The sequence below is a fragment of the Erinaceus europaeus genome, chromosome 1 (genome assembly GCF_950295315.1).
Source record: "Erinaceus europaeus chromosome 1, mEriEur2.1, whole genome shotgun sequence".
Taxonomy (NCBI): domain Eukaryota; kingdom Metazoa; phylum Chordata; class Mammalia; order Eulipotyphla; family Erinaceidae; genus Erinaceus; species Erinaceus europaeus.
Genome location: NC_080162.1, coordinates 88,504,954 through 88,527,835, shown reverse-complemented (window position 1 = coordinate 88,527,835; position 22,882 = coordinate 88,504,954). Strand labels below are relative to the sequence as shown.

The following is a 22,882-nucleotide window of genomic DNA, read 5'->3' as shown; positions in this document are numbered from 1 at the left end:
CTCCGAGCACAAGACCACAGGCGGCCGAGGCGGCGCACAACAGAGAAGAGCCACGCCCACTCACACAGCTGACCCAGAGGAGGAAGCCGGCAAGCCCCTAAGCCAGTCCCCAACAAACCCACTGCGGATGGAGGAGGGAGCAAGGAGAATAACAGGAAATGACGTAGGCGCACGTGCTTCCGAGAGAGGCGGGTTCACCAAGTTAGAAGCGCGGCCGCCTCCCCGCGCCTGCGCATCTGCGGCCGGCCCGCGCTGCCGAGTCACTGGGGTGGGAGGAGCAGGAACAGGGGGCGGGGCTCGCGCCGGAGTGACGCAGGCGCAGTGCGACTCAGGAGGCGCGGGCCGCCCCCTCGGCGGGTTTGGATCCGGGTCAGTTCGGCTCCGCGATCCGGGAGAGACGATCTGAAGTGACGGGAAAGGGTCGCGGGAGCCCCTCTGGAGAGCAGGTGAGTGTCCTTTCGTGACGGGGCGGAGCTTTGGCATTTTGGCGCGGCCCGAGGGCCGGCCGAGCCGCGGGCGGTTGCCTCTGGGCCCAGCAGCGTAGTCTCCCGGCGCTGCCAGTCTGGGCCGGGCGGGCCGGGCCGCGGCTTCTCCGCGCCCCCTCGGCCGCCGCGACCCGGTCGGCCCGAGCTCCCGTCTGCGCTTCCCGCCTTCCCGTCTTCTCACTGCGCCGTCGCCCGCTCAGTCTCCGCTTCCCCTTTCCGTCCTCTCCGGCCGCCCTTTGCCCCTTCCCGCCCTTTCCCGCCCGTTTCCGAGCTCCAGGCTCCTCGGCTGCTGGTCGGCTCCAGGGCTCCGGGGCTCCGGTCTCCTGCTGCATCGCTCGCTCCTTCCTCGGCCCAACTCCGCTCTCCGATTCAGGTCAGAAGAAGAGCCTGAAAAGGCAGCTTTCCAACCGGAGACTCTAACCCTGGACGGCTCCTCAGGACCCCGAACTCCGCTTGGGTTCTGCTCTTTTCTCGGAATCCAGTGTGGCTTCGGCCGACCCGGTTCTGGGGGAGACGAGCTTGACTCTCACACCGAGAGGGTAGCACACGTCGGGGGCGTGAGCTACTGTCGTTTGTCGCCGGGGGCGATCTTTTTGAACCTAAGCCTTGTTTGCATTTTCAAAGAGTTGCTGGGTCCGAGTTTTCTTTCCTATCTGCAGGCTTCCTGGTGAGCCGGGAAAGTTTCTCCATCTTTCACATTGTGATGACACTCTTACGCGCGGATCCTTTATAGATCGTTCTCTCTCGCTCACTCGCTCTCTCGCTTTCTTTCTTTCGGATCCTGGAAATTTAGGTCCAGGCTTGAGGTTTAAACAGCTTTTTGGTGAAGACAGCAAGCTATAAATAATTTTGTGACGCATGACATTCGTTGACAAGGGAATGTCAGGGGTATGCCCATTTGGTGGAGGAACTTAGCAGAATTTACTTGTCTTTTTTCTTTTTTTAATTAGGGGAAATCCAGGGCAATTTAATTTATTTGCCCCGTGTGGCTTGACTTAAACCAACACCAAGCGATTCCTATAGGCCTTTAGAAGTTTAGTTTCTTTGGAGATTGTTCGATTTCAAGAATTTGAACACGGCCCACAAATTTCATATAAATGGAGAAAGACAAACCGGTTACACGTGTCCAGGAGTTGCTCAGTTTTTGATTTGAATGAATGGTAATCTAGGAGTACAGAGTAAGCCTTTCTGTAATTATAGACACGTTTTGATTTACTTAAGACCCTTCTTAAGACTCACCTTTGCTCAGATTTACTAAACTGAGAAAACGGGTAGGTAATCAGAGTACTGAAAAATGATTTATACAGAACTTCATTCCTGAAGTTTTAGTGTAGTCAGTTTATTTTTGTCCGTTTTGATTTTTAAATGATTGTTCTTTGGTGTGTCAACAAGAATGCTGAGTTTGTATTGATGTCTCAAGTGGTCACCTGCCATGCTATTAAGTTTGCACTGTGTAATTACATGTTGCATATCAGTGCAAAGCTTCTAAACATGATGTTGAGGCAGGAATGAGACTCCAGAGCTTATCGAAATAAGGCTCATGATCTTGGTATTTGTCTGGTTGAGCCTTCTGTTCCTTAGCATCTTGTCTAGTGCTAAAGCACATAGTAGGAATTCTGAAAATATTTTTGGAAGGAATGAACTTCTCCCTATAGAATTCAGAGGTGTATATTAGCTGTGAAGAAGTACACTGGTTCCTGGGAGATGGGAAGAGAATTTGTGTGGGACCTACAGGGTTGGGAAGACTGCCTCAATGATTAACTCTAAGGGCCCAGAGACCCAGTGTTTGGCCATTAAATAAGTGAGGGGGGAAAAAATAGAAGTTGAACTTTAATTTTGTCAGCAGGATGAATTTGTTTTCTCCCAATGTTCCTTATTAGAAAAAGTGGTGTTTCAAAAACATTACAATATGTGATCTTTCCTCATCCTTCACTTCAGCTATATAGAATGATCTTACTCTAAACTCAGAAGAATTAGAGGTCTGTGAAGTCTGGAATGGATAAAGATTCCTCAAGTTCACATATTGGTTAAGTAAACTAGCAGAATACATGTAGTGTATAGGTTTTTGTTTTAAGAAGTTTAGGTGAAAACTAGCTGAATTTTTGAGACCATTTTCAGTGTTTCTCAAAGGGATCTGCCTAAAATATCTTCTCCAACACATAAACAAATGAAATAAATTGTTTGTAATTAGTGATTTACCAGGGTTTTATGAAATTATAAGACTTCTGGGGTATAATATAGGTAGGTGGTCACTGTAAGTCACCACACCCTCCACCAGAGTTCTGTGTCTACCACCACCCCCCATAGTTCACTTGAAGTGAATTAACCCCTTTTTCTGCCACTAGTACTATATGGTTACATTATATCAAACATACTGTGACACCCTGAACTTTGGAATATTGGAGGTCTCACAGTAACATCAAGTCCATTCCTGAGAAATGAGCAGATGTGGAATCAGGATCTGAGTGTCCAAGCTGCCCCGTGAGAATGTTTGGGGTGGGGGATGAGCTTGGGGCAGCAGGTTAGAAATAAATGAGAGGTGAGGTTGATGCCTTTGCTTCAAACCTCTGTCTTGTATTTTTCTTAATTCCTTTTTTGTTTTTGCTTTAGATGCTAGTTTATTGTTTTTTTAAGTTTACGATTTGATTGTAGCTCTATAACTCCCAAGTGAAAAAATCATTTGGAAAACAGATTCAAATAGTTTACTAACAGACTTCTCTGCTGTGTTTCTTTGCTTTGGTTGGTCCTTTTCCCCTTTTTTTCTTTGTTTCAATGCAAAAATTGGGTTGGGGGGAAATAAAGAAAAATGAGGATGGAAGAAATGGTGGACTTTGCTTAGAGTTTTAAGTTATTACATGAATATCATTTAAGGGTACAGGCACAGAACGTAAATATATGTATGTGTATATATACACAAATTTTTCTTTCCCTACCTTTTTCTTTGAGCTGATTGTTTTATCTTTTTGACTTGTAAGTAAATCTCATTTATTTTCTTGTAAAGTATTCAAAGCTGTAAAAGAAACAAATGAAGATATCAGCCTAATGAGGTAATGTGTGGAATAATCAGTAATGGAAAAATGTTTGTAATCTTGTTTTCTTAAAACATGTCTAGGGTCTGGGAGACAGCTCGACCTGGTAGGATGCACACTTTACCATGCATGAAGCCCTTGGTTTGAGCCCCAGTAGCACATGGAGCTTCAACAGTACCAGGGCAAGCTCCAAAGATGGTAGAACAGTGCTGTTATGTTCCCCCCCACCCCTCTGTTTCTGTCCTTCTTTGTCTGTCTCTACATCTGAAATACGAAAAATAATTCAAGTAGCAGTCTGGGAGCAGCGAACTCATACATGTGAGATCCTAGTACTGCAGAATAATAAAGCTAAAACACATGTTTACGAATTTGACATCTGGGTCAGGTTTGCTGTTGAAAAATGCTATCATGTATCATGAAGTTATACTTAACTGGAATTGCCAGGGTGAGATTAGATACTCAGTAGCATTTTAAATTCAAAATTCTGTATGTTGAGCTTTTCCTCCTTTTTTTTCCTTATTTTTTTTTTCCCTTTTCTGATGCAAAGGTCATTTTGTCGCAAAGGTCCCTAGATTGATACAACAGAGAAACTTTTTCTCCCCAGTTAAAAAAAGTATACTTAAACATAGATTTTAGGTGGTCTCATTCCCAGAATTGTATAATCTGAGGGTATTGGTATCTAGTGTTTGGGTAGTTTTTCACTATATTGGAGTAATACACACTTGATCTATCATTTCATTTGTTTCCTTTTAAATAAAAACTTGTAGTCTCCTAATCATGTACACAGAAACTTCCTTTTTGAAACAGAAATTTGCTTTTTTTTTTTTTTAACCAGCAGTGATTGTATCTGGAATGCAAATTCTTATCAAATGGTACATTTTTTGATACTACCTATTTTCACTGTGCTCATTTAATTTTAATTTTTTTTTTTTTTTTTTAGTATTAACAGGAACATCTGTAGTGTAAAAACTTTCACAATGAAATCCGAGGCCAAGGATGGAGAGGAAGAGAGTCTACAAACTGCTTTCAAGAAATTACGAGTGGATGCATCAGGGTAATTATATATTGTTTGGAAATAGTTTACTGCAGTTCAGTAGCCTTTTCCTCCTAAGAGCTCATTCTCATCTAAAGTTTATTTCTTGTAGGGAATGTAAATGTTAATAGTGTGTTATTATTCAGCCAAATTCTGTGCAGAATTGCTTTACTTACAAAAGAAACACTTGAATTTTTAAAAAGTAAAAACTTGTTTATACTCTGAGGTCAGGTGTTTCAGTTTTCCTTAAATTTTAAGAGGGCCATCCCTTCTCCATCTCTTTTTAAATCAAACGTTATCTAGCAGTGTCCTGTCAGGCATTCCCCAAACATCTCTAGGGAATGACAGTATTTTTCACTGAAAGCGAATTGGCTTGATAGAAATCTATGCAGACATTGTCAATTTCATGGGCTCTGATTACTAAGCCTATTGCTATGGAAACCTCTACTCATTAGGATTCTGTCACTGAGATCAATAATCTTGGACCCATTGGCCAAACTAATTAGAGCATCTGCAGACCAGCTGCTATCCGAATGTTAATATTTCACTGTTTGCAAAATGTTGTGTGCAAGATTGTTGTCATTTTATGTTTACCCCAGGCTAAAAAAAGCCCTGCAACTTTCTATAAAATGAATTTTGAAATATTTATTTTCATGAATAGAAAACAGACACTCGAAGCTCAGAGGTAAAACGCTGCCACACATAATAATTGTAAAAAGTTATTTCTCATAGTTCCTCAGACAGTGGCATAGGTATTTCGTACATATTCTTCAATCCTCTGTCAGTCCAAAAGATAGTCTATGGGCCATCTCCCTCTGAATATTATCTGATCTCATCTCATTTGTTATCTTTATTATTTATTGGATAGAGACAGCCAGAAATTGGGAAGAGGGTGATAGAGCCTAGGGAGAGAGAGACAGATATATCTACAGCCCTGCTTCACCACTTGAGAAGCTTTCGCCCTGCAGGTGGGGACGGGGCTCAAACCTTTCACATTGTAACATTTGCACTCAAGCAATAGTGCCACCCCCCCCCATCTTATTTCATTTGATTTTGGACCTAAGCAGAGTTGGACCTAGTTAGTATTTACATGAAAGAAATATATAATATTGGTATTTCAGATTACAGGTGAACCACCAGTTAATTAAGCCACTTAACTAATGTCACTTGGGTAAAAAATGGTAGAGCCAGAACTTGAACCCAGTAATTCTTTAGAACCTGTGCTAAAAAAAAAAAATTCCATTCTAAGGTACTCTGAAAACAACATGAAGAAAGGTGTGCATGCCTGACACATAGTAAACATAAAATAAATGTTAGTGGGGGGCCAGTTGGTAGTGTAGCCAGTTAAGTGCAAGGACCAGCTGAAGGATCCCAGTTTGAGCCCCCGGCTCCCCACTTGGGGGGGCAGGGGGGTTGTCTATCTTCCCCCTCTCTGTCTTCCCCACCCCTCTCAATTTCTCTCTGTCCTATCCAACAACAACAGCAGCAGTGATAATAATAACAAGGGCAACAAAAATAGGGGGGATGACCTCCAGCAGCAGTGAATTCCTGGTTCAGGCATCAAGCCCCAGCGGTAACCCTGGAGACAAAATAAATAAATAAATGTTTGTTTGTTTCAGTATTGTTTTTGCATACTAAATGAGAAGATTTAAGCTAGTAGATTTATACAGTAACTGGCTGTTACATTTGATTCCATGATAGTTCAAATAGTTCTCTTTCTCCTTCCATTGGTTTTCCCAGTAAGATTTCTTTCTTTTTTAAATGTTTTATTTAATTATTAATGAGAAAGATAGGAGAGAGAGAAAAAACCAGACATCTTTCTGGTATATGTGCTGCTGAGGATTGAACTCAGGACCTCATGCTTGAGAGTCCAATGCTTTATCTACTGCACCACCTCCTGGACCATTCCAGTTAGATTTCTTTCCTTTTCTATTTTATTTTATTTTATTTATTTATTTATTTATTTCCTTTTGTTGCCCTTGTTGTTTTATTGTTGTAGTTATTATTGTTTTTGTTGTTGTTGTTGGATAGGACATAGAGAAATGGAGAAAGAAGGGGAAGACGGGGGTGGGGGATAGAGAAAGATAGATAACTGCAAACCTGCTTCACCATTTGTAAAGCAACTCCCTTGGACTCCCCTGCTGGTGGGGAGCTGGGGGCTCTAACCGGGATCTTTACGCTGGTCTTTGTCTTTGCGCCACCTGCACTTAACCCGCTGCTCTACCGCTTGACTCCCTCCAGTAAGATTTCTTACCATAAAGATTGACAGGTATTGGGGGCCAGGTGGTAGCGCACTGGGTTAAGCTCACACAATACAAAGTGCAAGGACCCACACAAGGATCCCAGTTCCAGCCCCAGCTCCCTATCTGCAAGGGGTCCTCTCATAAGTTATGAAGTACATCTGCAGGTGTCTATCCACACCCCCTCCCCCCCACGTGTCTTCTCCTCTCAATTTCTCTGTCCTATCCTATTAAAAAGAAAAAAATTGGAAAAAATGGCCTCCAGGAGCAGTGGATTCATAGTGCGAGCACTGAGCCCCAGCTATAACCTTAGAGGCTAAAAAAAAGAAAAAAGAAATATACTGGGAGTCAGGCGGTAGCGCAGCAGGTTAAGCACAGGTGGCGCAAGGTGCAAGGACCAGGTAAGGATCTGGGTTTGAGCCCCTGGCTTCCCACCTGCAGGGGAGCCACTTCACAAGTGGGGAAGCAGGTCTGCAGGTGTCTACCTTTCTCTCCCCCTCTCTGTCTTCCCCTCTTCTCTCCATTTCTCTCTGTCCTATCCAACAAACAATATCAATAACAACAGTAAGAAAATAAGGGCAGCAAAAGGGAATAAATATTTTTTTAAATGAAATATACTACTAGTAATAATTCTTTGAAATTAGAAAAATACTATGAATGTATATAGATATACATATAAATCCCTTAGTATATTAATTTATTACATCTCTCTTTTTTTGTGTGTGTGTCTTAAGTTGGAACATAAAATTAAGCTTTTTAGGGGCCCCTAAAAAGTAATTGGAGGGAGTTGGGTGGTAGCGCAGTGGGTTAAACTCACGTGGCGCAAAGCACAAGGACCAGCATAAAGATCCCTATTCAAGCCCCGGCTCTCCACCTGCAGGGGAGTCGCTTTACAGGCGGTGAAATAGGTCTGCAGGTGTCTGTCTTTCTCTTCCCCTCTCTGTTTTCCCCTCCTCTCTCCATTTCTCTCTGTTCTGTCTAACAACAACAACATCAATAACAACAATAATAACTATAACAACAGTAAAAAAAAAAGTAATTGGAATATTAAAGCCATTCAGAATAGTTGTATATTATATGGTCAAACATATTTGTAGCTTGTACTCTTAAGTCAAATTACAAGAAAAGAAGGAGTAGTGGAGAACATTTAAGAAACAACTAAGTAAGAGTAGAAGGGGTTAGTCATTACTATGACTAAGCAGAGTAAGACCTTGTATAGTGTGTCATCTATATTTCTAGTTGTTTTATACTGTTGGTGACTCCAAATGGGACATCTGAGGTACTGACTCATAAACTAGCCAAGCCTTGCCAGGAATTTAGCAAGATCCTGTTCAACAGGTTTTGATTGCTAATGATATTTTTATCAGGATAAATCTCTATGTATTTGTTATAAAATATGTCATTCTTTGTATCTGACTATAAAATTATACATATTGATCATAGAAAAATTCACAAAAACAAAAAAGTAAAAAACAAACCATAATTTACTGTTACTGTTAACAACTAGGCCTTTTGGACATTATTCCGTACACTTCCTCCTCCTCTTTTTTTTAAGATTTAATTTATTTATGAGAAATGGTGCTCTGGTACATGTGCTGCTGGGATTGAACTGAGAGCCTCATGCTTAAGAGTCCAAAGCGTTATCTACTGTGCCACCTCCTGGACCACTACTACCATATTTTTCTTCTTATTAAAAAATATTTACTTACTTAATGAGAGTGATACATGGAGACAAGGATGAACCTGGCACCACAGGCTTGCAAAAACCTTCCAGCCATGTATCTCATATATGTTTAAAAAATAGTTAGAATTAATGTATGTACATACTGTTGTATATCCATGCTATTTCTCTTTATATTAATATTCTTCCATGTCACTAAAAATTCTCTGTACACTTAAGTTTTATTAATTTTATGACAGCTCTATTATATAAATGTGTCATGATTTTATAACTAGTATTTTCTATTATTTGACATTTAAATTATTCCCAGTTAGCTTTTTGCTTTAAAAAATATTTTATTTCCTTTTTTTTTTTTTTTTTTTTTTTTTTTAAATAACCAGAGCACTACTCAGCTCTGGCTTATGGTGGGGCAGGGGATTGAACCTGGAACTTCGGAGCCTCAGGTATGAGAGTTTGCATAACCATTGTGCTGTTTCCCCCGCCCAATTAATACTTCTTTGTAAAGGATTAATATCTGCACCACAGCATGTTTAACAGAGCCCTGTGTGTTCCTGTGTCTACTGCAAAGATCTGGAAGGATTTGTACTGGTGTTAATTTTTGTAGTTGCTGGGTTGTGAGGTTATAGATGATTCATATTTTCTCTTTACAATGTGTTTCATCATCTTTACAGAGAAGTCATAATACTTTTAAACTAATGAATTACTTTTGAATACTGTTTCAGGTTTGTTATACAAGTTAGAATATTTTTTCCTAAAAGATGTATACTTGAACATGTATTCGTTTTCAAGTTATAATAGATTGAGTCTCCTAAAGTCTTTGTCCTAAACTTAAGTTCCCATGGCTTTGGTTTGCCCACATAAAATAAGTGACCAGTGTCATTAGTATTCTCCCAGGACATGATACTTGCATGATGTGCCCCAGATAAACAGCCTAAAATTCTATTTATATCTTGCTGCTGGTTATATTAAAAATCATTCTTTGGCTTTTGATTTGCAACCAGGGGCTTTGATGAATCCTCAGCTTGATTTTAGAGTAAACTTTACATTAGAAACTGAACAAATTCTGAGAACTAGGAAGAAAATAAAGGTGTTAATACAAGTTTTATTTTAGTTGGTGAGAATAGAGTTGTCCTTTCATAATTTCCTATAGCAATAAATTCTGTTCTTTTCCTCAGATCCATAGCATCTCTATCTGTTGGAGAAGGTACAAGTGTCAGAGGATCAGTCAGAACAACAGCAGATGATACCAAACTTAAAGTCGCATGTGCATCTAAAGACAGTTGGCATGGGTAAGAGTTTCTTATTGCAGACTTTTTTTTTTTTTTTTCTTAATACAGAACACTACTCAATTTTGGCTTGTGATGGTGCTAGAGATTGAATCAAGATCTTTGGTGTCTCATTGTGTTACTGATGGTGTTATCTCCTCATATTGTGCTATTTCCCACAGATGGTGCCACCTCCCAAAAAGGAAAACAAAAACACTGTAGACTTTTAAAATTTTATTTATTTATTTATTCTCTTTTGTTGCCCTTGTAGTTATTACTGCTGTTGTCAGTGTTGGATAGGACAGAGAGAAATGGAGAGAGGAGGGGAAGACAGAGAAGGGGAGAGAAAGATAGTCACCTGCAGACCTGCTTCCCCATTTGTTAAGCGACTCCCCTGTAGGTGGGGAGCCGGGGGCTTGAACCAGGATCATTATGCTGATCTTTGCACTTTGCACCACCTGCACTTAACCCACTGCACTACTGCCTGGCTCCTGACTTTTTTTTTTTTTTTTTATGTCAGTACCTTAAAATGTGATGTATTGGGGGTTGGAGAGGACAGCATAATCTTGCATGTATCCAGAGAGATGAAGAGACTTTCCTGAAGCCATACAGCCGTGAGGGACTAGCATAATGGTTATGCAAAGAGACTCTCATGCTTGAGCCTTCAAAGTCCCAGGTTCAATCCCCCACACCACCATGAGCCAGAGCTGAGCAGTGCTCTGGTAGATAAAGAATTCAAGAGCCAAGAACCAAAGAACTCATTCATAGTTGTGAATTTGCTGAGATTTGCCCGATGGGCTAGTTTATAGTCATTTTTATAAATATTTTGTGTATGCTTGAGCAGAATGGGTATTCTCTAATAATTTTTGAGCTTTTTACATGTCTGTTAAGTAAATTTGAATGATGTTTCTCAAATCACTTTTGTCAGCTTGACTTAGCAATATCTGAGCTAGGTATGTTGGGATCTCTGGGAGTAAATTTGTCTTTTCCCTTGAAATGCATTTTTGTTTGTACCTTTTTTTTTTTAAACTAGAGCACTGCTCAGCTCTGGTTTATGATGGTACAGGGGATTGAACCTTGGAGCCTCAGGCATGAGAGTCTCTTTGCATAACCATTATGCTATCTATTCCTGCCCTTGTTTGTACTTTTTGAAGTTATTTTGTTAAATTCATAGCAGTTTAGAATGTTTCCTTTCTAATAAATTGGGAATTTTATTATATAGTAACATACTTAATCTGTCACAATGGTTCTTTTTTAAAAAATCTCTTTCATGGGGGCTGGATGGTAGAGCACTAGGTTAAGCATACATAGTGTGAAGTGCAAGGACTAGTGCAAGGATCCTGGTTGGAGCCCTTGGCTCCCCACCTGCGGGGCGGGGGTGGGGAGAGGGGGAGGGATTGATTCACAGTCGGTGAAGCAGGTCTGCAGGTGTCTTTCTCTCTCCCTCTCTGTCTTCCTCTCCTCTCTCAATTTCTCTCTGTCCTATCCAACAACAACAATGGAAAAAAGATGGCCTTCAGGAGCAGCGGATTTGTAGTGCAGGCACCAAGCTCAGTGATAACCCTGGAGGCAGAAGAAAAAAAAAAGAATTAATATAACTAATCCAGTTCTCTTTCAGTTAGCATTTTTCTAGTGTATACTTTTATTTATAATCATTTTGTGTTTCAGAGTTGTAGGTGTATTTCTTAAATACCTAAAGTTAAGTATTGATCTTACTTAGTTTAATAGTCTTCTTTTAAAGACCAATTTTAGTGTGTTTGCATTTTACTATTGATGTATTTGTTTTGCTGTTTTACTTTATATGTATTTTTTTCTTTCTTTTTCCCCCTACTTTTTTCTCCCAACATTTTAAGTTGTTTTTTCTTTTTTGAGATGAGTTGGTTAGTTTGCTTATTTCCCAACCATTTTTCCTTTTACTGGTAAAGTATCAATAATTATATTTCTATTCTTTTAGTAGTCAGCTTTGAAATTTTTTCTTTTTCTTTATTACCTTTTACTTCAGTTGTTCCGGGAGCTTCCTAGTAAAATGATGTCCTTTGTATGTTTGTTTATATAAAGATGTAGACACCTTGTAAATGGCAGCAGACACATCTGTCCAGGAGACATTTATGATCTTATGCTCATAAACATAAGATGACCCGTTTTACCTGTCAACAAAACCCGTTTAAAAGAGCTCTGTGGGTCAGGAAATGTCTCACCCAGTGATGTACCTTGATGCAATAGGCCCCAGGCTCAACCCCTTGGCAGCACATGGGAGCATCATGGAACTAGGAGAAGCTCTACAGATGGTAGAACAGTGCTGTGGTGTTTCTCCTGTTATCTGTCTTTGACATAAAAAGAATAAGGAAGTCATCCTAGAAGTGGCGGAATTGTGTATTTGTGATGACCCAGGGCCAATAAATAAATAGAAGCTAGTATTAAAACAAGATACAAGCTCTGCATCCTAACATTTTCTTTTGCATTTCTCCTCTTAGGTCTACAAGGAAGTCTTCACGAGGAACAACAAGAACCCAACGTCGTCGACGTTCTAAGTCTCCTGTCCTTCATCCTCCAAAGTTTATACATTGCAGTTCAATAGCTGCTTCTTCCAGCAGCCAGCTTAAGCACAAAAGCCAGACTGACTCCCCCGATGGCAACAGTAGGCTGGGTATTTCACCCCCTAAAGAGTTCACTGTAGGAGAATGTTCCACTTCTCTGGATAACAGTCACGCAGGGCCAGTTGCTGAGCCTTTGAGAAATTCCGTTCCCAGGCTCCCACCAGAGAGTAAGAAAAAAGACTCCCCTGATGCTACCCAAGAAAGCCTCAAGGCCAATGATCTCTCTGACTTTGAATCCGTTTCCAAACTAAACCAGAGCAAACCATGTGCATGCATAGGCAAGGAGTGCCAGTGCAAGAGATGGCACGATATGGAAGTGTATTCCTTTTCGGGCCTGCAGAATGTTCCTCCCTTGGCCCCAGAACGAAGAGCCACGCTTGAGGATTACTCTCAGTCGCTCCATACCAGAACTCTGTCTGGCTCCCCTCGCTCCTGTTCTGAGCAAGCTCGAGTCTATGTGGATGATGTGACCATTGAGGACCTGTCAGGCTACATGGAATATTACTTGTATATTCCCAAGAAAATGTCCCACATGGCAGAAATGATGTACACCTGATAGCAAGAAGCTAATTAACATGCTTTAAACCAATGAAGGGTTGTCAGATTTAGTTAATGGCAGACCTTGCGGCCACTTGATGCGAGAAGACATCTCCTGCTGCTCACTGTGCTTGCAATAAAAACTTTTCTTGGCATCTCAGTTAATCTTCATTCTTTAAACTCAACTCTGAGTTCTGTACCCACCAAGGCAAGCAATTCAAAGAAAAACCTCTCACTTAGAAATGTTACAGGGGGATGAAGAAACCACAGTTACTTGACTGACAGCAGTGGGTACTTGGCAAAAACAAAAACCAAAACCTTTGCATTTTTCAGATCTGTCTTTTAAGATTTGGTGATTGAGGAAAATGAAATGGGGTTTTGTAAAGGACTGAACATTTATCAAACTGTAGTTGCCAGCCCAAAATATTAGAAGTTACATGGCTGATTTAAACCATCTCTGATTTAACACAAGATTTATTGTGTCTTCAAAGGTTTCATATATTATTGTTAAGCCAGAGATCTAAGGTTTAGATTTAACATGAATAAACTAGCTGGCCTGCTCTGTATTGTTTGAGAGAATCATTAACCATCACTAAATAAACCCCTGCTGGTGCTATTTACCTTGAGGTATGCTATATGAAGTTTCTCTTGCTAGAAACAGCTTGCTGGTGGGCTGCTTGCTTCGGTTGGGAAGAGTGGGTGTACTGTTTGGAACTAATGTGCATCTTCTCCAGTGTCTGGCCTTTTGATATACATGGCATATTTCAGGCAGTTGTAGACCTTAGTTTCAAATGTTTTATGTGTAATTTACCTCTTTTGAGCTGCCTTCCTAATTAGCACATTCAAAGTTTTTTTACTCGTACTGGATGCTGGGTTTCTGATTGCTAATTCCAGTTTCCTGAGAAGTTAAAAAACAAAAATCCTCTCCTCATTTTTGCCTGCAGTTTGGCTGAATCCCTGTTTTTTCCAAGATTTCTCCAAATTAAGCTTTGCATAAACCACATAAATTGTAGATTTACTTATTTTTATTGCCACCAGGGCTATTTATTGCTGGGGTTTGTACAAATCCACCACTCTCAGCAACCGTCCTCCCCCCCTTTTTTTTTCTTTATTTTTTTATTAGATGGAGAAGTTGAGAGGCAGGGAGAGAGGAGAGACACTTGGCAGCACTGCCTCACTGCTCATGTAGGTGGGGCGCAGGGGCTTAAACCTGGGTCCTAGTGCATGGTAACATGTATGCTGGCTGCACCACTGCCCTTTCTATAGTTTAGATTACAAAGTGAATTTCCACTCTATTAAAAAAATTCTATTAGCTATAGGGTTTTGTAAACTAGGATTCACATATGTGTGGTTTCACTACTCTGGGCCACTTTTTTCTTTCTTTTTAGTGCTGAAGGAGTAGGAAGTCCATAGCACTGGAGTATCCTCCATTGCCATAGCATCTCCCATATGGTCCTTTTTTTTTTCTTTCACATATTTGATGGGACAGAGAGGAACTGAGGGGGAAGGGAGATAGGAAGAAAGAAAGAGTCGCATCTCATCTGCAGCACTGCTTCACTACTCATGAAGCTTGGGTGGGGACTAGGGGCTTGAACCTGGGTCCTTGTGCATGGTAACGTGTACATCACCCCGTTGATAACATGTGCTTGGTAACAAGTATATCACCGCCTGGCCCCTATCATAGAGCATTTTAATTGAAAAGGATTTTGATAAAACTGGTGAGAAGACTGGTTTTATTTTTCATTTTTGCAAAATATATAATATTTGGCTTAATAGATAACTAGATGATCGGTCATATGCTTTTGCATTCAACCTCTTATGACATTGCATTTCCTTTTGTAAAATTTTTTGTTAGTGATTTAATAATGATTAATAAGATTGTGAGATAATGGGTACAATTCCATACAGTTTCTACCACCAGAGTTCTATATCCCATCCCCTACATTGGAAGCTTCCCTGTTCTTTATCCTCTGGGAGTATGGACCAAAGATCTTTACGGGGGTGCAGATGGTGGGAGGTCTGGCTTCTGTAATTGTTTCTTTGGCAGGTCAATCCAGATGCCCAGCCTGTTTCTATCTTTCCCTGTTGGGGTAGGGCTCTGGAGAGGTTAGACTTTGAGACACATTGGTGAGGTTGTCTGCCCATGGAAGTCAAACAGCTTAGTGACTGAAAGGCAGTAAGATATAAAGCAGGACAAGTAGTTTAGTAGACAGGAACCCAAAGGTAGGAATAGAGCAGATGAAATTAGGGGTCTTCATGTGGGAAAAAGCTAGGAAGTCTGTTTAAGGTATGTTCCAAAGGGCCCATGACTTAAGTAATTTTTGCCTGAGCCTGATAGGTAACATGCAGGTGGACTAAAGGTGTTGTCTGGGAAAATGGTGGCAGACTTGAGAATAGAACTAAAAAGGTGGATTAGGGCAAAGAGTAGCTCCCAAATATGAGGAAAGTATATAAGTACCATTAACTGTTAGCCACATCAATATGACATAGGGCCCATATCCATATTTAGTACAGGAGCCTGTACTAAATAAACTTTGTATCCCTGTCATTCTGAGCTCACACTCCATGATCACAGCTGGGAACATTCTAGGATGCACTCATTTCAGGACCAGTCTTCCTTGAGTGGCAGAGAAAGTTGATTCAGCCTCACTTTAGAGAATGGGTCAGTCCCTACCACTAGTATTCTACATTGAGAGCAAGGTCCTGTAGAGGCCCACAAGAGGGCTTAGGAAGATGTTCCTGATGGAAGTGACCAGTGATGGTGGAGAGAGTGCTCTATTAGATCTATTATTCCCATTGTATCTGGAGATCCAAGGGTTCCCTGACTAGGGCCCCGGATGATGGGGTGGCCTGGTAGTGGCCCAAAAGGCCATCATTAAAGCGTGCCAGTCTCTTACAAATGTTATCCAACAGTTGTAGTCCTTACTTTATCTGATGAAGTTAGACTTAGAGTAATAGAGGGAAGTAAAGGGGGTAGGACAGGAGGGTGTCTAGGCCTAAGTAGTAAATACTTGATTAGGTACTTTATGGTGTCTTTATTGTCTTTCTACTTGCTTGTTGCACTTACTGAGTCTAAGTCTACTCATTGCAAACTATTCCGCACTTTTACTTTGAGGTATATAGTGCCAGCATCAAGCCCCAGCGATAACCCTGGAGGCAAAATAATAATAATAATAATAAATAATAATGGAAAGTACTGCCTTCCAAGTGTAGGAGACAGAAAGCAAGAAAGGCCAGATGATTGTAGTCAATCAGTAAATGGGTGGTGTAGACAAAGTACAGGAGAGAAGACTTGTTCTAGAATTATTTTGAACATTAAATCAAGGGAATTTGTTAATGTGCTGCACACAGGATGTGTGTGTAAGACTAGAATTAGAGAAGACTTCAGTCCAATTGGGAGTTGGCTGAAGGGGCAGACCTAGAAGGGAAATTGTGGGTTGGTTGAAGTCAAACCCACGGTGACTAGATGTCATGTGGAGACGTTGACTTGGTAACTAGTGAGATGACTGGAAATCAGGGGAGATGTCGGGCTAGCGTCGCACGCGTGAGATGACCCAGGGACTAAGTTTGTGGCGGCAGGACAATTCACATCGTTATTCATCTGAGCTTCCCAGAGTCGGGCGGTAGCACGTCTGGTTAAGCCACGTGGTGCCAACCACAGTGGCCACCGTCAGCCTCTTGGTCTGCATGCCCGCCCTCCTCCAGGTCGGGACATGGAAGAGACAAAACAGCAACGGAAGCAGCTTGACAATACCATACGTGGTTAGGAGAGGGGTGGAGAAAAATGGAAGAGGCTGGAAAGGTAGGAACTTCCTTAGCAACTGTTGCGAGGGTTTTAACTGGTAGGATTAATAAAAATACCCTGGGGGGGGAATTAGGAAGGAGACCTTTAGTCATCTGTAAGACAAAGCAGAAGACGCATATGTAGATAATAAGAGGACGGGCCATAGTAGCTGGGAATGTAGTGTGCTTTTTGTGAGCCCTGCCAAACTCAACCACATCTGCACAATTTCCCAACTGGGAGAGGCGCAGGTTGGAGATAAAGCTTGAGCATCAGTATCTAGGGGCTATTGAAAGCTCCGAGACAGGAGTTTATGTCAGTGAAAGCAGGTATCTGTCTCCAGACAGATCATCTATGTGGCAGAAAGAATCTGTCAGAAGCCTAAACTCTGGGGTGACCCCCAAGTTCTGGGGGATGAAGAGGAGCTAATCAAAGCCAGCAGGAGCAGTTGGTGAGGCAGGAGCTGAGCCAGGTGAGGAGTCTTAGCAGTCAAGTGAACGTATTTTAAGAAGAGGGCTGTCAGCTGCCAACTGCTGCTGCAAAGGACAGATGAGGGTGCCCACTGGGCACCCACCATGTGCAGGCACTAGGCACACAGCCAGGCATTTGGCAGGGGTTTAGCACTGGGCACACAAAGACAGTGTCTGGCATTTGACAGGGGTGCATACATATGTATGTGTGTACGTACGTACACATATGTGTATGTATGTGTGTACGTACGTACACATATGTGTATGTATGTAGTATGTATTTTAACTGACTGCTCAGTTTGGGTTTATGGTGGTGCTGGGGATTGAACCTGGAACCTTGGCATGAAAGTCTATTTGCAGAACCATTATGTTATCTTCCCGGTCCAAGATTCATGGGTTTAGAAATGATCATCTTGGTTCAAACAACTCATACCTCTGGGGAGGAGCCGCTGCATGCAATGACTGGGTAATACCTTTGGAAAGTAAGACTGCTTCAGTGGCCGCAAAGAACTCAACTAGACTACCACATACAGCTCCTCCTCTTCCTTTTCCTCCCCTTCCTCCGTCTCCTCCTCCTTCTTCTTCCTCTTTTGTCTCCAGGGTTATTTCTGGGGCTTGGTGCCCGCATCACAAATCCGTTGCTCCTGGTGGCCATCTTTGCCATTTTTGTTGTTGTTGGATAGGACAGAGAAATTGGGAAGGGAGGGGAAAATAGAGAAGGGGAGAGAAAGACACCTGCAGACCTGCTTCACTAGTTGCAAAGTGACCACCCTCAAACCGGGATCCTGGCACCAGTCCTTGCACTTTGTACATTTAACCTAGTGCACTACTGTCTCTCCCCCCCCCCCATCCTTCTCTTGTTCTGGATTTTCATTTCTCTCCCCTGAATAGTCATGCTTGACAAATTTCTGATAGGGAAACAGAGGGAGCAAATGACTCCTCACACCTAGCCCTCCTGTCTACCCCCAACAGAACTGTCAAGTGAGCATAGATCAGAAAGGAAGAGATCATTGGATAGATAGCTACTTTAAAAAAAAAAAAAAAAGGAGATAGTTTACTTGGTAAAGCACACACTTTACCACTCATTGACAAGAGCCCGGGTTCGAGTCCCAGTCACCACATGGAAACACCGTGCATGGCTCTAAGGTGCTGTGGGTTCTTTCCTTTCTCTGTCTCTCTTTTCATCTGTCTCCCATCTATCTGAAAATACAAAAGGTGAAAAAAAAAAAAGTCCATGGAGAGCAGCGAAATCACACAGATGCAAGATCCTGGTGTCTTTAAAACAAACAAACAAAAAACCCAACCAAATAAAAAGTTTAAAATATACCTTCCACACCCCATAAATAATTTTTAAAAATATTTTACTTATTAATTATTTTACTTAATTTTTAATTTAATTTATTAAATATTTTACTTATTAATTATTAATTATTTTACTTATTAATGAGAAAGATAGGAGGAGAGAAAGAACCAGACATCACTCTGGTACATATGCAGCAGGGGATTGAACTCAGGACCTCATGCTTGAGAGTCTGATGCTTTATCCACTGTGCCACCTCCCAGACCCCCCATAAAGAATTTTGGTCCATAATATGGAACCCTCCAGTGGAGGGGAGGGGACAGGATACGGAACTCTGGTGGTGGGAACTGTATGGAATTGTACCTCTGTTATCTTAAAATCTTGTTAATCATTAAATAACTAATAAAAATTAAAATAAATAAAAAGTTATTTAAAAAAGTTTAAAATCTCGTTAGTCTGAAGAACTTGTTTTTCTGAAGGAAAAGCAGTTGTAGTGCACAGATGACCACTAGAGGACACCCTTTCCCTGAACAGCACTGTTTTAAAGAGCCAAGCTAAAAAAAAAAAATAATAAAAATAAGGTTTCTCAAAAAGTTCCACATTGGTCAGGCAAGTCCAGTACCAAATTTGCCATAAAATATACTCAAACATTTAATAAATCAAAGTTTCCCTTTACCACTAACATAACTTTAACATCAGGCCCTAACATCAGAGGAAGAGGAGGAGGGGAAGAAGAGGAGAATGGAAAAATCCATAGAATAATGGGGAGTAAGGGCCCAGCGGTAGCTCCGTGGGTTAAGCACACATGATACCAAGCACAAGGACCTGCATACGGATCGAGGTTCAAGCCCCCGGTTCCCCACCTGCAGGGGGGTAGTTCACAAGCGGTGAAACAGGTTTGCAGGTGTATTTCTCTCCCCCTCTCTGTCTTCCCATCCCCTCTCAATTTCTCTCTGTCCTATCCAACAACAGTGACAGCAATAACAAGGATAACAACAATGATAAAACAACAAGGGCAACAAAAAATGGGGAAAAAATGGCCTTGAGGAGCAGCGGATTCGTAGTGCAGGCACCAAGCCCCAGCAGTAACCCTGGAGGCAAATAAACAAATAAAAGAATAATGTGGAGTAAATACCTGTTGGGAAAAAATTAAGGAATGCCTCAGAGTTAAGGCCTTCTATTTAGGGGGTGAGTTTTTCACCACTCTTTGGTGACTATTTTATTCAGTGTGACAGTTTGCAATACAAGACATAAGGATAGTATCAATAATCCCATTATTAGGTTTTTAGTCTTTTTACAGCATTAATACAAGTATCCCCATGCATTCATACAACCTTGTTTCCATAGTAATAGTAACCCCTGTGATAGGTAATTTTACAGATGAGGAGCTTATGGTTTAGGTAAATTAACAATTGGTCCAAGTGTACACAGCATGTGAGGGGGTAGAACTAGTATTTGAACGCAAATCTAACTTCACAACACTCTACCTACACAGCCTATGGTAGGTTAATGGATTCATTAAATTGAGAAGGCTATTAAGAGATAGGTTATTGGGCCAATTGGTGGCACACCCAGTTAAGCATACATGTATAAGCTCCTGGTCCCCACCTGCAGGGGCCAAGCTTCACAAGTGATGAAGCAGGACAGCAGGTGTCTCTTATCTTTCTCCCTTTCAATTTCTTTCTGTCCCATTGAATTAAAAAATGGTAAGTGAATATTAAAAATAAATATATTTTATTTTAAAAAAGAAAAGAAACATGTTTTTAAATTCTTTTTCTTTTATTAGTGATTTAATAATGATTTGACAAGATTGTGGGAGAAGAAGGGTACAATTTCCACCACCAGAGTTCTGTATCCCTTCCCCACCATTGGAAACTTCCTTATTTTATTTGTTTATTTTGCCTCCAGGGTTATTATTGGGGCTCTGTGCTTGCACTATGAATCCACTGCTCCTGGAGGCCATTTTTTTCCCCTTGTTGTTGTCATTGTTATTGTTGCCATTGCTGTTGTTGTTGGATAGGACAGAGAGAAATCAAAAGGAGAGGGGAAGACAGAGAGGGAGAGAGAAAGATAAGCATCTGTAGACCTGCTTCACCACTTGTGAAATGACAAACCCCCCCCAGGGTGGGGAGTTGGGGGCTGGAACCAGGATCCTTGCATTGGTCCTTGCACTTCATGCCATGTGCGCTTAACCAGCTGCACTGCTGCTGACCCTGGAAGCTTCCCTAATCTATCCCTCTGGGAGTATGGATGAAAGATCTCTGTGGGGTGCAGAAAGAAGGTGGGAGGTCTGGCTTCTGTAATTGCTTCTCTGCTAGGTATGGGCACTGCCAGGTTAATCCATATTCCCAGCTTATTATTATTTTTCTTTTTAAAATTTATTTTCCCTTTTATTGCCCTTGTTCATTTATTGTTGTTGTAGTTATCATTGTTATTATTGATGTCGTTGTTGTTGGACAGGACAGAGAGAAATGGAGAGAGGAGGGGAAGGCAGAGAGGGGGAGAGAAAGACAGACACCTGCAGACCTGCTTCACCGGCTGTGAAGCAACTCCCCATGCAGGTGGGGAGACAGAAACTCGAACCCGGATCCTTATGCTGGTCCTTGCACTCTGTGCCACGTGCACTTAACCCTCTGCGCTACCGCCCAACTCCCTATTATTAATTTTCTAATGAGAGGAGGAGAGAGAGAGGCCAGAGCACCACTCCATCATTCACTATGCTAAGAATTGATTCATTATATGTGTGGTTTTGGGACCCTCCTTGATGATCACAAGAACTTTTGTTTTTTCATATAAAAACATGCAGTTGTTCTTACTCCAATGAGAGGTTTGAAGTGCTTTTATTTATTTTTGCTTTTTAAAAAAATATTTATTCCCTTTTGTTGTCCTTGTTGTTTTATTGTAGTTAATATTGATGTTGTTGTTGGATAGGACAGAGAGAAATGGAGAGAGGAGGGGAAGACAGAGAGGGGGAAAGAAAGATAGACACCTGCAGACCTGCTTTACCGCCTGTGAAGCGACTCCTCTGCAGGTGGGAAGCCAGGATGGAACCGGAATTCTTACGCCGGTCCTTTTGCTTTGCGCCACGTGTGCTTAACCCGCTGCGCTACCACCCGACTCCCTATTTCTGCATTTTTTATATGGAAGCTCTTTATTGAATGATTATACTATTTAAAATACTGCTCTTTAAAGAGACCACACAATTTATAGCATTCATGAATTTTTAAAATATTTATTCCCTTTTGTTGCTCTTGTTGCTTTATTGTTGTAGTCATTATTGCTATTAATGTCGTTGTTGTTGGATAGGACAGAGAAATGGAGAAAGGAGGGGAAGACAGAGGGGGGGAGAGCAAGACAGACACCCGCAGACCTGCCTCACCGCCTGTAAAGCGATTTCCCTGCTGGTGGGGAGCCAGGGACTAGAACAGGGATCATTATACTGGTCCTTGCCCTTTGCGCCACCTGTGCTTAACCTGCTGTGCTACGGCCCAACTCCCAGCATTCATGAATTTTACAAAGCTCTTCAATAAGTCTTTTCTCCCAGAAAGCTCATATAACATTTAATAGAAGGACAATAGTTCTGTAGACTTGAAATTGGTTCAGGCTCCATTTCTACTTTGTGGTTTAGAGAATCCATGATAGATTCATTTTATTCTACAATTGAGGCACTTTTAAAAAGAATGCAACTGCGCAAGTTTTCTTTCAGGACAATTTGATTTGCTTGATCAGGTTGGGAAGGGCTCTGGAAAATGTTTAAAGTTTTTATGTTCTATAGATAATAATTTTTTCCCCCTTTTAAACCAGAGAACTGCTCAGCTCTGACTTGTGGTGGTACTGGGGATTGAACCTGGGACTTTGGAGCCTCAGGCATGAAAATCTTTTTGGTTTTGTTGTTGTTTAAACCAAAACATTCATTGTGCAACTGTTGAAATTCTTAGGATGAACTGCATACTGCAGCTGGTGCCCTCTTGGGTTTAAGTTTGCTCCTTCACAGAGTCCATGGCTGAATCTGTGGTATACAATTTTCAGGTGCCTCATTAGGCTGGTTCCAGTGGTATTTAGTTGCTTAGCCTTGGCATTCCATTATACTTTCTCTTGTACTTGGCCTTGTAGCCACAGGTGCCACAGGTGGACATCTGATGGTAGTAGGCTTAGGAGCCATAAGGGCAGCAGGATGTTTACATCTTATTGCCATCACTTTCCAAATGATGACACATCCTTAGTCATCTTGCTTTTCTGCCACTGAACCAGAGTGAAAGCCCTTTTGTATAACCATTATACTCCAGCGTGGTGATACTCCTCCTCCTCTTTCTCTTCCTCCTCCTCTTCCTCCACTTCCTCTTCCTCCTCCTTCTTTTCCTCTTCCTCTTCTTTTCCTCTTCCTCCTCCTTCCTCTTCTCCTTCATCTTCTTTTAAGATTTATTTATTTTGAATTGGGGTAGGAGGTGTGTGGGATGGGGAATG

General features: G+C 41.5%; 1 protein-coding gene and 1 pseudogene across 2 annotated transcripts; one reads left to right on the top strand and one right to left on the bottom strand.

The window, feature by feature from the left end:
* The first annotated feature begins 303 nt into the window (after window positions 1-303).
* On the top strand, window positions 304-13,433 carry OSER1 (oxidative stress responsive serine rich 1). Of its 2 annotated transcripts, none has more exons than XM_007530887.3 (4): window positions 304-446; window positions 4,455-4,568; window positions 9,644-9,757; window positions 12,208-13,433. In XM_007530887.3, exons 2-4 carry the CDS (start codon window positions 4,492-4,494, stop codon window positions 12,884-12,886), a joined length of 870 nt encoding a protein of 289 aa, XP_007530949.2. In that variant the 5' UTR covers window positions 304-446; window positions 4,455-4,491; the 3' UTR covers window positions 12,887-13,433. The 2 variants fall into 2 exon arrangements, with proteins under 2 accessions (XP_007530949.2, XP_016047077.2); XM_016191591.2 differs by lacking the exon at window positions 304-446 and adding an exon at window positions 453-858.
* An 8,919-nt stretch (window positions 13,434-22,352) lies between these two features.
* LOC132541910 (large ribosomal subunit protein eL37-like) lies at window positions 22,353-22,645 on the bottom strand (annotated as a pseudogene).
* Window positions 22,646-22,882: the final 237 nt, after the last annotated feature.

What these genes read in the sequence shown, in the direction of transcription:
- OSER1 (XM_007530887.3), top strand. Translation starts at nt 4,492, where the DNA reads ATGAAATCCGAGGCCAAGGATGGAGAGGAAGAGAGTCTACAAACTGCT. An exon ending in TTACGAGTGGATGCATCAGG is followed by an intron (nt 4,569 to 9,643) that starts GTAATTATATAT and finishes TCTTTTCCTCAG; the next exon opens with ATCCATAGCATCTCTATCTG. An exon ending in TCTAAAGACAGTTGGCATGG is followed by an intron (nt 9,758 to 12,207) that starts GTAAGAGTTTCT and finishes TTCTCCTCTTAG; the next exon opens with GTCTACAAGGAAGTCTTCAC.